The sequence below is a fragment of the Mycena indigotica genome, assembly GCF_014461135.1.
Source record: "Mycena indigotica strain 171206Taipei chromosome Unknown Mind.scaff0008, whole genome shotgun sequence".
Taxonomy (NCBI): domain Eukaryota; kingdom Fungi; phylum Basidiomycota; class Agaricomycetes; order Agaricales; family Mycenaceae; genus Mycena; species Mycena indigotica.
In genome coordinates this window covers 718,481-734,129 of record NW_023503007.1, presented here as the reverse complement: position 1 = coordinate 734,129, position 15,649 = coordinate 718,481, and the positions used below count along the sequence as shown (strand labels likewise).

The 15,649-nt window shown below is 56.4% G+C and overlaps 2 protein-coding genes across 2 annotated transcripts; one reads left to right on the top strand and one right to left on the bottom strand.

Moving 5' to 3' along the window:
* Positions 1-3,561: 3,561 nt before the first annotated feature.
* MIND_00912700 (DNA/RNA polymerase) lies at positions 3,562-4,173 on the top strand (the record flags this gene model as incomplete). The annotated part of the gene is made up of 1 exon (XM_037365764.1): positions 3,562-4,173. The coding sequence occupies one exon, from the start codon at positions 3,562-3,564 to the stop codon at positions 4,171-4,173; it is 612 nt and encodes a 203-aa protein (XP_037217176.1).
* Positions 4,174-13,123: 8,950 nt separating this feature from the next.
* On the bottom strand, positions 13,124-15,390 carry MIND_00912600 (uncharacterized protein; the record flags this gene model as incomplete). The annotated part of the gene is made up of 3 exons (XM_037365763.1): positions 13,124-13,841; positions 13,891-15,208; positions 15,255-15,390. 3 exons carry the CDS (start codon positions 15,388-15,390, stop codon positions 13,124-13,126), a joined length of 2,172 nt encoding a protein of 723 aa, XP_037217175.1.
* Between the last annotated feature and the right edge of the window lie 259 nt (positions 15,391-15,649).

The following is a 15,649-nucleotide window of genomic DNA, read 5'->3' as shown; positions in this document are numbered from 1 at the left end:
TCTCATTCTGGGCACTCCGTTCATCTTCCAACATAAAGTAGTGCTGGGACTGAATCCGACACGGGTAGTCGTGGGTTCTGATAAGCCGCTCGAAATGCGCGGACCTGAGATCTCAGCAATAACATCAGCGGCGGCGGATATATTTGAGCGAGATCTTACCAAGCTGCGGGCGATGCTGAAGCGAGAAGCAGCAGATCTATGCCCAGACGTGGCCGAAACAGCATTGCCACCATTTCGCGCGGTCAATCACACGATCCCACTCAAGGACGAGTCCAAAGTGTATCGTTGGCGGCCTTCGAAATGCCCAGAGGCGTTAAAGGAGGTGTGGCGCGAGAAGAAAAACACCTACATGAAGTCGGGCAGATGGCGAATGGCATCGGGACATAACGCGTCACCAATGTTGATCTTGCCAAAGCCTATGAAGGAGGATGGGGTGGTCAGGATACGGACAGTAATTGATAAACGAGAACAGAATGACAATACCGTGAAGATTGCAGCACCGCTCCCCGATATCCACGCGATCCTCCGAAACGTTGCCCGCCACCCATATCGAACACTGGTTGACGGCAAGGACTTCTATGAGCAAATCCGCGTAGTGCCAGAGCACGTATCGCGTACCTTGTTTAATACACCAGATGGGACAATGGAGAGCCTGGTTTTGCAGCAAGGCGATACAAATGGGCCAGCGACGTGTCAGGCTTTGATGAACCATATATTCGCGCCATACTTGGGAGTATTTATGGATGTGTACTTGGACGACATCATAATATATTCCGATACTGTCGAGGAACACATCCGACATGTGAGAATCATTTTCGACATATTGCGGAAGGAAAAACTATACCTGAGTGCCGATAAGATGCAGTTCTTTGCAGAAGAACTGAAGATATTGGGCCATATCATCGACGAGAAAGGTATTCTGATGGACCCACACAAGGTCGAGTCAGTGACGAACTGGAAGACGCCAACGAACAAGGACTTACTCGCGAGTTTCTTGGGTGCAGTCGGATACCTTGCAGATGATTGCCATGGCATTCGGATCCCAATGGGAGTATTGACGCCGCTGACTGGTGCCAAATCAACCTGGAAATGGAGTCATACGGAGCAACGGGCATTCGAACAGGTGAAAGATACCGTGAACAAGTGGCGGAACCACCATCGTGTATCGCTGGACTACTCGGACAACGCGCCGACCATCAATTTGGTGACGGACGCGAGCTGCACTGGTGCGAGCGGGTATGTAAGTCAAGGTGAAGACTTGAAGACTGCGAAAATAGTCGCATTTTGGTCTGGTAAATTTAATTCAGCACAGCAAAACTACCCGGTGCATGAAATGGAATTACTCGCCATAGTCGAATCTCTCAAGCGCTTCCGCGGCATTCTTCATGGTGCGAAGTTCCGCATTTCAACAGACCACAGGGCGCTCGAGCACTTGATGAGCCAGAAGAATTTATCCCCGCGACAACACCGATGGCTCGATATCCTGAATGAGTTTGATTTCACCATCAAATACATTCCAGGCGAAACCAATGTGCTGGCAGACGCGTTCTCGCGTATTTACAGCGATGAACCCCTCGGAACGATTCGCGCTGCAAGCGAATATGTTAGCATGGACGACGTGGATGGAGAAGATAGGCGGAGCGCACCGGTAGAGGACAGCGACGCTGAACTCACAACCCCAGTCTATACAGGCGCGGCGGCGGTTCTGGAGGGCGCGTTACGCCGGTCGTCGAGGCTTGCGGAAGCAAAGGCGGACGCGAGGACCTACGGGGGCCCAAAAAGGCGCCAGCCGAGGGTGGACAAGAAAGAGATAGTCGAGGAGACGGCAACTGACAAGGACGTGTCACAGAGGACAGCCACTCCGGATAAGGAAACGCCGAGCCGCAGCTCGGCGCCGGACGCCGGGCAAGAGGCAACTCTTGCTCCTGAATCTCATGCTCTCCGCAATGGCACGCGAACAACTAATACCACCCAGCCAGATCTGAGTGGCGTGGCCACTGCGGGCGACTTGGGCATCCCACTTCCGGACGGCCTCAAGTACCGTTACCAGGAGGACGAGTTCTTCCGCCACATTCTGAAAGCTCCACCAGCAGAGTACAAGGACTTCCAGGAGCGGGATGGGCTAGTGTTCAAGGCACGCGATGGGGTGGAAGTATTATGCATTCCGGACATCAAATTGGACGGGCGTAGCGTGCGTGAAATCGTCATAAAGCATGCTCATTCTCTCTTAGCGCACTTGGGATCGCGAAAAACGTTGGATTTCCTGCGAGAAGAAGTATGGTGGAAGACTATGGTCACGGATGTGGACGCATATTGTAAGTCCTGCTCAACTTGCGCGACAAGCAAGCCGAATAACCAAAAACCAATGGGACTTTTGCAGACCCTCCCCGTACCGACACGACCGTGGCAGCACATCGGTATTGACTTTGTGGGACCATTGCCCGAGTCTACGACACGACACGGTGGATTCGACATGATCTGTGTGATCATCGACCATCTAACGGCAATGGTACCTTTAGTGCCTACAAGAAACAACTACGGGGCCAAGGTAATGGCGGAAGTTGTATTCGATAGTGTCTATAAATTACATGGACTACCGGACAGGATTGTGAGCGACCGCGATAAGTTATTCACCAGTGAATTCTGGCGGCGATTAAATCAGCTGCTGGGCATCGAATTAAAGATGTCGACTGCTTACCATCCGGAGACTGACGGTATGACCGAGCGTGCTAATCGCACGATGACACAGATGTTGCGGCAGTGCGTTCAGCCAGACCAAAAGGACTGGGCAACAAGACTGCCAGCAATTGAGTTTGCGATGAATATGGCGCGTTCGGAAACAACAGGATTCTCACCATTCTTCTTGAATTATGCACGGACACCTAGAACAATGATCTGGGAAAATGACACTGAATATCCTGGAGTTAGAAAATTTGCGACTAAGATGAAAGAGGCCCTGATGAAGGCACACGATGCTATCATCGAGGCACGAATACATCAGACAGACAATGCTAATCGGCACCGTCGCAAGGCAGACTTCGCGGTTGGAGACCTTGTATATTTGTCGACCAAGAACATACGCTTGCCGAAAAAGCGAGCGCGGAAGCTAGTGCCCAAGTATAGTGATCGTCACGGGTGGCGTCACCCGTGACGGGCCGTGAGGACGGGCCAGCGCGGGTGCGGGTACGGGTCTGGGGCCTTGAACCCGCTAGCCCGCAGCTTGGCCCGCCGGGCCCGGCTTACCAGCTTGCCGGTCGTCGGCTGTCACGGCCGGAGCGCTTGGTGACGTTAAACGGCGATCTGGCCAAGGTCCAGACCCTGTCGTTCAGGGATAACGCAACATTGGCGGTGCCTCCGCCCAGATCCGCCCCGGATTGGATCACGCGGGCCTCGGGCAGGCGGGCTACCCGCGACCCGCCCGCTAAAACGCGGGTACCCGCACCCGTAGCCACGGGCCCGGGCCATCGGCGGGTACGGGTACGGGCCACCCCGGATTTACCCGCGGGTGGCCCGTGACGAACACTACCCAAGTATTTGGGGCCTTTCAGGATCATTCAAGTAATGAGTCCTGGCGCGTCGTTTAAACTAGAACTCTCACCTGAATTGAGGATTCGAGGAATCCACGACGTGTTTCACGCGTCGTTGTTGCGCGCGCATATCCCTAACGACGATAGACGGTTCCCGGGCCGCCAGATGCACCAGATTCCTGGTTTTGGCGTCAACCCCAAGGAATGGGCTGTGGATCGTATCCTTTCCCATGTCGGGAAAGGAAAAGACGCGTCGTTTGAGATTCGATGGGCCACAGGGGATGTAACCTGGGCGCCATTTGCTGAAGTGAAACACCTGTCAGCAATGGACCATTACTGTGAGGCTATGGGGATAACTCACCCACGCAACTTGCCGAATAAAGAAACAAGGGATGGGCCAGAAGTGGCCACGGTCCATGCAAAAGCAAGTCGCATTGTCGATGAAGCCGCGGAAGAGCTGAGGATAAAAGGGATGAGGGAAGGGCAGTTCAGACAAACTGAACATACTTTGCACCCCCCAACGACTCCTCGCTCCAAACGTGTCTTACTCCGCGCTGCTCTTTCATCGCCAATGAACTCCCAACCCACGGCCAACAACGAAACTCGCCTTCCCTACACCCAACCCCAACAACCTGACGGTCGCTGATGTTGTCGAGTGCGAGAAGTATCTCGCGCGGGTAATTCGTTGGGCCAATGGCGAGGGCGTCTTTCCTGGGTATGGGCCACCTGCGTATGCACTCTACAAGGTCAAATACAAGCACGCACCTTCGGTGGAGCAGTACCCAAGGCTCCTTGCTCGTGACACAGCACGCCGAGATGGACAGCAAACATCTTGTGTCGCGGGTCCCATGCTCTCCCTCTCCGAAAACGCCTACACTGAAATGGTTAGACAGTCGACTCAGACGACCGAGAACATGGTCACCAAAATCATCGACTTCGCGACAATGACCATGCAGCCTCGCATCGGGAACCCATTCACGACATCATCTCCATATCGTGTCCCCCGCCATATCAACTCTGACCGCGGACGGTCATTTGCACAAGGCGGAATGAGGGCGGCGCCATTCAGTGGGCGAGGAGGTCGAGGAGGGGCGGCACAAGGCCACGGATGGAAAGCGGGAATGGGTGATCGAGGAGGTATTCGACCTCTGGCTGGTATGTGCCCATTCGATTGGCAACCACATGGCTTAGTAACGTGCCCGACAGAGCGGATCCATGGAAGAGTTCCAGCGCGGGGGAAGCGCTCGGGGGAACCGCGCAAGCGCAAGACCAGGGCGCGACGCGGCAAGAAGCCAACCCGTGACGAGGTGACGATGGATGTCGAGATGGCGGACAACCAAGCATTGGACGCGGCAAGCACTTCGGCGACAGAGGGCACGGAGGACGCATACGAGCGAGGCTCGACTCCGTTTGGTGATGAACTGGACCCTGAAGAACAGCAACGCGAATACGACGCCTTCTTAGCAGACACCCACGGTGGACCGGGTGGAGAGGGCGACGGCGAGTGGGAAAATGCTTCGCCCGGGGCTTGAATCGGGCTTGGCGAAGGCTTACTGCTGAAGACGGTAAGCCTGGAGGGCGAATGTAACGGATATAAGGCTCCGATGTCAAGCCCGGGCCGGCCCGGCCGGCCCGAACCTTATTACTTACATTCATCGCTCGCAACCCCTTGCTCACTCCCTTTCTCTCTCCCTTTCTGCTAGTTCCTTAGATACCTTATACTCATTGTAGTAGTTCCTTTCACATTTCCATAGATAGTTGTGCCTTTGTTATAGTAGTATAAATACTCAGTAGTTACTTCTGTTAGTTAGCTTTACTCAATATCGAGACCTTCACTACGCACTCTCGAGTGACTTCAAGCTACAACAACTCAACAATCAACCTACAAGTGTGTCTCTGTTAATCTATTGTTGGCTAACGCTCTAGATTCACGGCGACGTCACACCCCGCCCCCGTTTCGACTCCGTCTCCGACTTCGCCCGCGACTCCGGTCATCGTCCTTCGCCGCCTCACTGCCTGGGAAAAGAAACTGCCCAAGCAGTACACTGTCGCTGCTTCCCCCGGAGTGAACTCCCTCCACCTCCCGTTGGAGCTAGAGTCCACTACCAGCGCTTAAGCTCTCGCTCTCTGGCCTGGTTGACTGTGGTGCCACCTCCGACTTTATCGACACGAACTATGTCGCTCGGAATGGCATTCCGGTCCGCACCCTGGCGCAACCGATTCCGGTCTTTAACGTTGATGGCACTCCGAACGACGCCGGCTCCATCAACCAGATCGCGGACTTGGTCTTACGCTACAAAGGCCATTCCGAGCGTGTTCAACTCGCCGTCACTCATCTTGGTAAACAAGACCTTATTCTGGGGTACTCCTGGCTGCGGAAGCATAACCCGGAAATCAATTGGGAAACCAAGGAGGTCAAGATGACACGGTGCCCCCGGTTGCTCCACTTGCCGCGAGGAAGAACGCGTTGAACGGACTGAGCTACGGCGACTCCGGCTGCTCCAGAAGCGACTCCGCTCCGGCCCGTTCCCCTCGGTCGGCACCATGGACCTCTCTGGGCCTGACGACGGAGACGATTCCGTCTCCGGTGACGACTCCGCCCTGCCTGATCTGATGCCGGACTCTGACGATGATGAAGACGATGGTCAGCTTGAAGATGGTGACCGCATCTTCTACACCTCGTTCCGCCCCTCGGAGGAGATACGCGCTGGCAGTACTGTCTCACAGCGCCTGGCCGAAGCCTTCGCCAGGAACTCCGCCCCTCCGCCCTCCGAGATCCCGGACTGGGCTAAGGAGTTTCAGGACGTCTTCAACAAGGAGTCCTTCGACACGCTACCGGAGCGGAGAGCCTGGGACCACGCCATTGAACTCGTCCCCGACGCTAAGCCCACCAACTGCAAGGTGTACCCCATCTCGCCCCTCGAGCAACGCGAGCTCGACGCGTTCATCGAGGAAGGGCTTTCGACGGGCCGGATTCGCCCCTCCAAGTCTCCGATGGCGTCTCCGGTCTTCTTCGTCAAGAAGAAGGACGGCGGACTCCGCTCGTCCAGGACTACCGTGCTCTCAATGCGATGACTGTCAAAAACCGGTACCCCCTTCCGCTGATCAACGACCTCATCAACCGGCTCAAAGGCGCTCGTTACTTCACCAAACTCGACGTCCGTTGGGGCTTCAACAACGTCCGGATCAAGGAAGGTGACGAGTGGAAAGCGGCTTTCCGGACTAACCGAGGCCTGTTCGAGCCCTTGGTGATGTATTTCGGCCTGACAAACTCTCCCGCGACGTTCCAAACGATGATGAATGACATTTTCCAGGACCTCATCCTCTCCGGAGACGTCATGATCTACCTTGACGACATCCTGATCGCCCATTCCGACCTCCGGAAACACCGGCAGATCGTTCAGGAGGTCTTGCGGCGACTCCGAGAACACAAGTTGTACCTCCGAGCGGAGAAGTGCGACTTTGAAAAATCGTCAATCGAGTACCTCGGAGTCATCATCTCCCACAACCACGTCGAAATGGACCCCGTCAAAGTCGCAGGCGTCTCCGCTTGGCCGACTCCGGAAAACAAGAAGGACATTCAGCAGTTCCTTGGGTTCGCTAATTTCTACCGCAGGTTCATTCGGGACTTCTCGACCCTCGCGCCCCCTCTCTTCGTGCTCACCAAGAAGGACCAGCAGTGGACTTGGGGCGACGCGGAGGCCTCCGCGTTCCAAGCGATCAAGGACGCAGTCACCTCGGAACCGGTCCTGGCGATTCCGGACGACGCACGGCCTTTCCGACTTGAGGCGGACAGCTCTGATTATGCGACGGGGCGGTTCTTTCACAATCCGCCCCGGACGGGAAGTGGCACCCTGTAGCATTCTATTCCAAAAGCTTAAATGATGTCCAGCGCAACTACGAAATCCACGACAAGGAGATGCTCGCGATCATCCGCGCACTCGAGGAGTATAGACACTTCCTCGAGGGCGCCGCGATCCCGTCGAGATCTGGACTGACCATAAGAATCTGGAGTACTTCAGGAAGACGCAGCACCTCAACCGGAGACAGGCCCGCTGGTCCCTCTACCTCTCCCGGTTCGACTTCACGCTGCACCACAAGCCTGGCCGCGATATGGGTCGGCCTGACGCCCTCTCCCGGAGACCCGACCACGGAGTCGATTCCGACAACTCCGGCGTCGTCCTTCTGCGGCCTGAACTCTTCCACGTCCGCGCGCCTCGGGTGTTTCCGTTTCCGGTCCCGGCTCTGAACTCCTCCGTGACATCCGTGATGCCCTCTCCGGTGAGCCTGACCTGGAGGAGCCCGTCGCACTAGCGGCCCGGCAACTTCTTAAGGTTCAAGGTCAAGCTCGAGGCCCCCCGCTCCTCACGTTCTGACGAGTGGGTCGGGCCGTGCGAGGACTTCTCCTAAGAACGCGCGCCCGGAACAGAACAGACGGATAGTCGGGCCCGCAAGTACGGCGGGCGGGGTAGATCGAAACCGAAAGGGCCCGTGAACTCGGTCCCTTGCCGTGAGTCGGTGGTCGAAGGTTCGAATCGGGTCGTGTCGGGCCCGATGAGTCGATAGCGTCTCCTCGCACGGAGTAAGGTAGTTCTTTAGACGATCTAAGCGATAGAGTACAGGGTACACTATCGCGCCTTTATATACGCTGGCCCGCAAAGGGGGTGATCGGACACCCTGGCCTCTCCTCCTCCTCCTCGCTCCCGTTCCTGGCCGCAGAGGGGACGATCGCACATCCCTTGCGGGCCAGGCGCTACTCCTGACCTCCTAGCACTCCTCCCCAGTCCCCTGGTGTCGAAGTTGGGCTCGGCGACGGCTCGACGCGTCGTTCTCGGTCACGTGCTTCCCACGTGTGCGTTCCTCCTACTGGGGCGCATGTTCCCCGTCGTCACGTGCTGCGTGTTACGGGCCCGCGATGGCCCGACACCAGCGCCGGAGCGGACGGGCCGGGTCTTATCCGTGACATCACCCCCTCCCTAGGAACGACTCGTCTCGAGTCGGCGTGGCTCGGTCGCCCTGGTTTCTCGGGTTTAATTTTGACTCTAGCTCGTCCTTCCAATCGCAAATTCCATCCAGCCCATAAGCTTAAGCTAAGCTTCGGCTGCGCATTTTAATCTCCCGCGGCTTCTGTCGCCTCGTGGCGTCCGCAGATCGATTCTTCCTGTCCATCAAGTGTTTCACCGCGGTCACGTGCGGTATAGCGTTTCGTGTTGACAATATATTTCGCGTCCTTTGTCCTCTTCTTGCTATTTCGGGCGTCCTCGGGGCGTCTCACTTCGCTCTCCTTTTTGCGAGGGTTTCCATATGGAATATTCCCTGTTTCGGGCCATATATAGGCTGCGTCGATTCTCCTTTCCCCTTCGTTTTTCGTCGTCTCCCCGTCATGGCCCCCCACTATTCCTTTATCGACGAAACATTGCCGCCGTACTCCAGCGCAGTCCCGCCGTTACGGGTAGCGCCTGGTTTCCTCCTCGAGCACTTTCTTTTTCTGGATGCCCTAGCCTTCCCGTCGTTTGCCCCGACCAGCGACCCCAACCATTCTTCGTACCCCGTCCAACAGTCTGGCCTCGTTGATTTGGCGGACCTTCCCGCTCGCCAGGTCATCCGCCTCCCCATGCATGGGGTCGACCTTTCGCGTGTCTTCGTCCGGACCCACTTCACGCGTCGTCCGCGCCTCCACCACTCCCGTCCCCCCCGCTTTTCGCGCGGGTACTTCTGGGATCCTGCTTATCGCTTCTCCCGTCTTCATCGCCCCCCTCTCGTTTGCCCTCCCAGTACCAGTCTCTGGGATTGGCTTCAGGCCTCGTTTGACGCAGCCATGGCGGCTGCCCTCTGGCGCCCGTCCGTGTTCGGTCCTCGGGACCGTTTCTTTGGCGTTCTATTCGATGCTTACGAGTCGTCGTGTCGGTGGAATTTCCCTGGTTGCGGGTCGGGTGGCCCTTCCGACTTACGCGAATACTTGGGCGGTCTCGCGCGCCAGTTTGTCGTTGCCCTGGCGCCGTGTGAGGAAGACGGGGCGGATCGAGAGGCGTTTGAGGATTTGTGGCCAATCCTCGTGCGTAATCGGCCGCTGCTCCCTCTTCGCGTTCACTAACCCCCTTGGCAGCGCGAGGTCCTTTGCTTTGTGTTCTCGTTATCGTTGGCGGGCCTCCCGGTCTTCCTGTCCCGTGGTCTCTGGGACCTGGCTCTCGACTGTGTGGGTCGCGTATTCCCCTCCTCGTCCCGTCCCCGTGCCGAGTTGCTCCTTCATCATTTGCAACAGCCCCGCCCTTTGCTCGTTCCTCACTACTTCGCTTGGGACCCGGTACTGGAGTTTGGGGTGCGATTCTGGGAGGGTCCCGACCCTCACGCCGGCGGCGACCTTTGAGGGAGCCCGTAACCTCCAAGAGGCGGAATTAGGGACCACATTCTCTTTCCTGGGTGTGGCGGAGCGTTGGGCGGAGTGGTTGGATCCTGGCACGGAGCCTTCCCCGCCCCTGGTCATTCGTCAGGACGCTCCCGAAATGGTTTTCCCGGATCCGTCAGTCGTTGAGGAGTTGGAGTCTGTGGTTGGTGCCGGGCTACTGCCACCCGGGCCGGGGGTGATCCGGCATCGGGCCCCGGTAGGTTTGCCCGAGGGCGGCGTCTGGTCCCCGGTTCTGTCCTTCCGTCCCCGCTCCTTGCCGGTGGCCCCCGAAGTCATCATGCTCGATGCCGACGACTCCGACGATGTATCGATGGGCCCTTCACGTGCGTCGTCGCCCGGGTTGGAAATGCTACCCGGCCCTCCCGTTCCGATCCGCGAGGCGTCCGTGATCGAGATTTCGGACGATGATCCGCCGATCCCAGTGGTCCCCAGCCGTTCTGCCCCCCCGCACCTTCCTGTCGAACCGGGTGTCGCGGCTTATGGTGGAGGACACGGACGGCTACGTGCCCTCTGCCCCGGCCTTGAGTCGCACGGGCGCGACCGAACGTTTCCCGGGGGAGCCGTTGCGCCGCCTCGGCGAAGTGGTTCGGACTATCACGCCTCGTTGTTCTTTTTGCGTGCAGACGGGGCGGCTTTGTACCGTCTGGGGCCAGCCCGGCGACCTCGCTTCTAAACTCCCGGCCAACGTCCGGCGGGCTTGTGACTGGTGTAGCCGCTCACACCGCCGTTGCAATTCATGGGGCCCGTTTGCGGCCGCTTACGAGGCCAAGGATTTGCGCGCGTCCCCCATGGCGTTTCGAGTTCTGGGAGTGCACGGACGAGGAGGGCGTGTATGCTCTGTTGGAGATGGATTCGCGGTTCGCGGACCTTCAAGCGGTGTCGGAGAATTTCCTCTACCGGCGCTTCTGCTTCCGTTTTCTGCCTCACTCTAATACCTTGCGGGCGCAACATCGGCGTCGTTCGGAGGACAAGGGGCACTCTTCCCGTCCCAACGTTCTGAACCGGCACGCGGGCCGCCAACCGTCTCCGCGACGCCCCCGGGCTCGGTCGCGGGGTCCCCGAACTGGGCCGTCGCGTCGGCGCTCCCGCTCTCCTCCCCCTCGGCGATCGGCCTCCCCGGTCCGTCGGCCAGCGCCCCCTCCTCGCGCGCGATCTCCCGCGCCCCCTCGTTCCGCACCGGTCACCCCGATCCGCCCCCCACCCACCGGGCCGCGTAGGGACGCGGGCCGTCCCGAAGCTGGAACCAGTTCCGGCCGTGCGGGCCCCTCGGCGATGGGGGACATGTCTTTCCGCCCGGAGGGTTACCCGGACGTGACGCTTTGGTTCGGCGAGCCGTCGCCGGTTCGGGCCACCACCGAGGCGCACCGGTTGTTGGACGACCCGGATGTGGTCCAGTCGTGCCGGTTTTCCGCCGTAGGGGTGATGCTGTTGCATCAGTTACTGACCCGGCCCCAGGATAGCCCGCTGTCCACCGGCGTCCTGCGTTCACTCTGGTCCGAGACTCACATGTTGATGCAGCCGGCGGATTTCGAACTGATGGATTACCTGGGGCACTGGTTCTCTGCGGCCCAAATGGTGGAGTTGTACACTCGGGTGCGAGACGTCTTCGGGGCCGTCGACGACTCAGGGTCAACCCGGTTGGACTTGTGGGAGCAAAGGGCCGCTGCGGACCGTCGCCAGGCCGGTCGCTCAAGCCCCGTTCCTGGGGGTACTCGGCCTGGGTCGGGGTCGCGACGTCCACCTCCGTCGGGTCCTGCGGCGGGTCGAAAGGGGAAGGGCCGGGCGTAGCTGACGGGTGTTTTTCGTGTTTTTTTTTTGTTATTTTTGTATCACTTTTGGTACTTCTGCAATTAATTCGTGCTGCCCCCTCGTGTGTTCTGTTGTGCGGGCGTAAGGGGATCGCTTAGATTCTGTCAGACTGCGGGTCGGGCCGTGCGAGGACTTCTCCTAAGAACGCGCGCCCGGAACAGAACAGACGGATAGTCGGGCCCGCAAGTACGGCGGGCGGGGTAGATCGAAACCGAAAGGGCCCGTGAACTCGGTCCCTTGCCGTAGTCGGTGGTCGAAGGTTCGAATCGGGTCGTGTCGGGCCCGATGAGTCGATAGCGTCTCCTCGCACGGAGTAAGGTAGTTCTTTAGACGATCTAAGCGATAGAGTACAGGGTACACTATCGCGCCTTATATACGCGGGCCCGCAAAGGGGGTGATCGGACACCCTGGCCTCTCCTCCTCCTCCTCGCTCCCGTTCCTGGCCGCAGAGGGGACGATCGCACATCCCTTGCGGGCCAGGCGCTACTCCTGACCTCCTAGCACTCCTCCCCAGTCCCCTGGTGTCGAGTTGGGCTCGGCGACGGCTCGACGCGTCGTTCTCGGTCACGTGCTTCCCACGTGTGCGTTCCTCCTACTGGGGCGCATGTTCCCCGTCGTCACGTGCTGCGTGTTACGGGCCCGCGATGGCCCGACACCAGCGCCGGAGCGGACGGGCCGGGTCTTATCCGTGACAGTTTGAAGGTTCCAGGTACATATATACCTACACATATACACAAACACATACATAAATCTTGTTCCAGAAAAAAGTTTTGCAAAGATTAAATTTTAATGCCAACTTTAATCCCATTAGTGGTCACATGATGCTAATTGTGGGGACACATTACCCTATCATGGCAGGAGGAGGGTCCCCAGAGGGTCAGAAAAAAATTTCCGACCTTATATTTGTGATTCGGCTCCCCTTGCACACATGATAACAAGCATTATAAGATGGATATTTATTATACTGGTGACATTGAATATTAATCCATACCTATTGAAGGTAGATGTGTAATAAACCCAACTCCTCTTATTTCTTGCTCTGCTTCATTGATATATGCAGAGACCCCTGTACATTCTTGGACTTGTTCAATTTGATCTTGCCAAAACGACTTGGCACTTGAGCCTGCAGGTCCCAGTTTCTATGAAGTTTGTGAATTTAGATCAGATATTATATGTTTGGGAATCACCTGACACCAATCAACAATGTTTTCCATATCCAGAGGCTTCAGAAATTTGAGATGGATAATCTCATGGGCTATCCGGTCAACGATAACATGATTGCGACAATTGCGGGCAAGGTCTAAGTTCTGAACAGCTTGCAAGACAGCAGTGCTTTCTGGTACTGCTCTGATTGTAAGCAACCCAAATCTATGAAGATTCATCAGAACAAGTGCCCCAAAGTAAACACCACATACTGAACCCAGTGCAGCATATCCAAACTCAAATCACGGCCTTCACCTAGTGCCTTTGCCCATGCTGTCATAACTTCTGCTGCAAACTGTTCAGGAGGCAGATACAAATCACCAGAGCGTGCTGCATCCACAAGGAAGTTAATTGGGGATATTGCTTCATCCATGTTAGGAATTATGCCATTGGAATAGATTTCCTTGAATGGCAGAAGACAGCTATGTGTAATGCCAAGGAAGCCCCAGCATTCTTCTGGAGAAGGAAGGTACTGTTTGAGGAACTGTATACAGTGGGAAAGCAGCCGGAGGAAGAATAATGTATCTGGATGCCTGTGAAAGATTGTGGAGTAAGCATTATCATACTGGCAGACCCAAGTGGATGAAGTGTTTGGACTCTGGGCAAGGGGCAGTCGGCGTGCTAACAGAGCACGACTTAGTGAAGCAGTCCAAAGTTGGTTGTCCCAAGTTTGAAGGATGGAGGCAGGGTACCTGCTGAACTGTGGCCAGAAAATGGAGAATGGTGCTTTCCAGAGAGTTTGGTGATTATTGGGTTGATTTTGCTCAGCTGTGGATCTAGTTGCAAAGGGGTAGACAGCAAGAGATTGTTCAATATTGATGTTGCTGAGTGAGGCAATAATCTTGTCATCTGGCTCTAAATCTGATAGGAGGGAGGCCAGGGAAGCAGAAATTGTCCTGTATATAAACTTGAGTGAATGTCTCAATGGAGGAACAGAAGATGCACCTTCGCAACAGAATATGTTGTGTGCCCTGTGCTGCACCAAGGAATTTGATCATTGCCACAGCAACATTGTGTGCCGTTGGGGGAAATGAGAGCCACCATATGTCCCGCCCACATCGGCGACGATCTGAGAGGAAGTCAAGGAAGGAGGTGTGAAAAGGTTCGACATATTTGTCAACCACAGGAGGATTGTGGAGCTCAGGAACGTCGAGCAATGAGCTCACTGCACGTAAGAGTAGCCGTGTTCGGCCTGTTCTGAGGCCAAGGATACAGTCGACATCTTCAGGCTGCAGTCCAACCTGGTATTTTGGGTGCAGAAGGATGAAGAGAAGATTCGGAACAATGATGTCGGCATCACTGGGCAGTGTACACAGAATCTGCGTATAGAGTTGATCAATAGTTCCTGTGCTCTGTGGGTCCAGGGCCAATACAGCTTCGATGCGGTCACTTGGATGTGAAAATTCATCATCCAAAAAGCGGACGATGGCTGCAGCATGGATGAACATGCCCGATGACTTGTCGACAAGCTGCTCTAGTGTTGTTTCGGAGATCCACTCCTCCTCGAGCGGGAGACCCCCTGCGATTAGCTGACCCCTTATTCTATTGAAAGAATAGCTTAGGTAGCGGTGGATGTCGCCGTAAGACTCTGCCTCAGCTCCCAGTGTCATGATATCGACGATGTTGTGGGCGAGTGGGCTGTCGAGGATGCGGGCAAGATGTGCATCATTACTGCTAGAGAGGAATAGCCGCAGAGGCAGTCCTCCGTCGGCTATGGAACGCCAGAGAAGCGCGAGAAGATCAGTCTGCACGCGACTTGTTTCACATTTGTCAAGCCCGTCTATCACCAAGATTGGATTGCGGGCTGGTGGAGGAAGCGATAGGATAATATCGAGAAAGAGTCGTTGGAACTGGTGGCCGGGTGCACAGTCGCAAATAAGGCTGTCTTCACGGAGAACATCATCCAGAGCAACCGAATAGGCATTCCAGACGGTTGCCAGCTGATATGCAAGTGTGGGGAAGAGACCTAGAGACGCTGCGCGAGTGCTGTCCTTCCCAGAAAAGAAATAAGATCCGCCGAGCAGCCCTGCATTGCTGCATTGCTCTGCGAACGTCCGTGCAACAGACGATTTGCCCGCTCCAGCGGGGCCAGTCAACCAAAGAATAGAGAGTTCTGCGTCGTCCTCGTTGTGCGCCCATTCCATCAAGCCATTCAATGCGGCTGTTCGGGTTCCCGGGAGGCAAACCAACGTAGAAGAGAGCTGGTAGGCAGAATGGATGGCATCTCGGACAATATGCTGTCGCAGGAGGTCAATTCCGCTGGCTATACCATGATCAACACTGTGTTTATTAGGTCACAACACACGTACGGCCGTTATGGTAGTGAGTAGATTGGGTGACATTCCCGCCAACTTGGAATTGCATAACTGGGACCCCGCCGGCGGGTATGATTGATTTTGGGGGAGAGGATGCGGAATGATGGAGGGGAACGATAGGAGAAGTCATAATGCAGTCTGCAGCTGCGACCGAGCATGGGACGGCGAGCTTTAAACGACCAGGTGCGTTGTACCACAAAAAGTCGAGCAGCCGCCAGGGATGTCAGAAACGGTTCCGTCAGCCTGTCCAGTCGATTCGCCGTCCTTATTCTCCGGAGATTAATGACGGACAAAGACCGCGCAACCATCACGAGCGTGTCGATTTCTGTGCAGCGGATCCAGCAGCGTGGAGACTCGGAAAGCTAGTGAATAGCCCTTGTCCTTGAAAG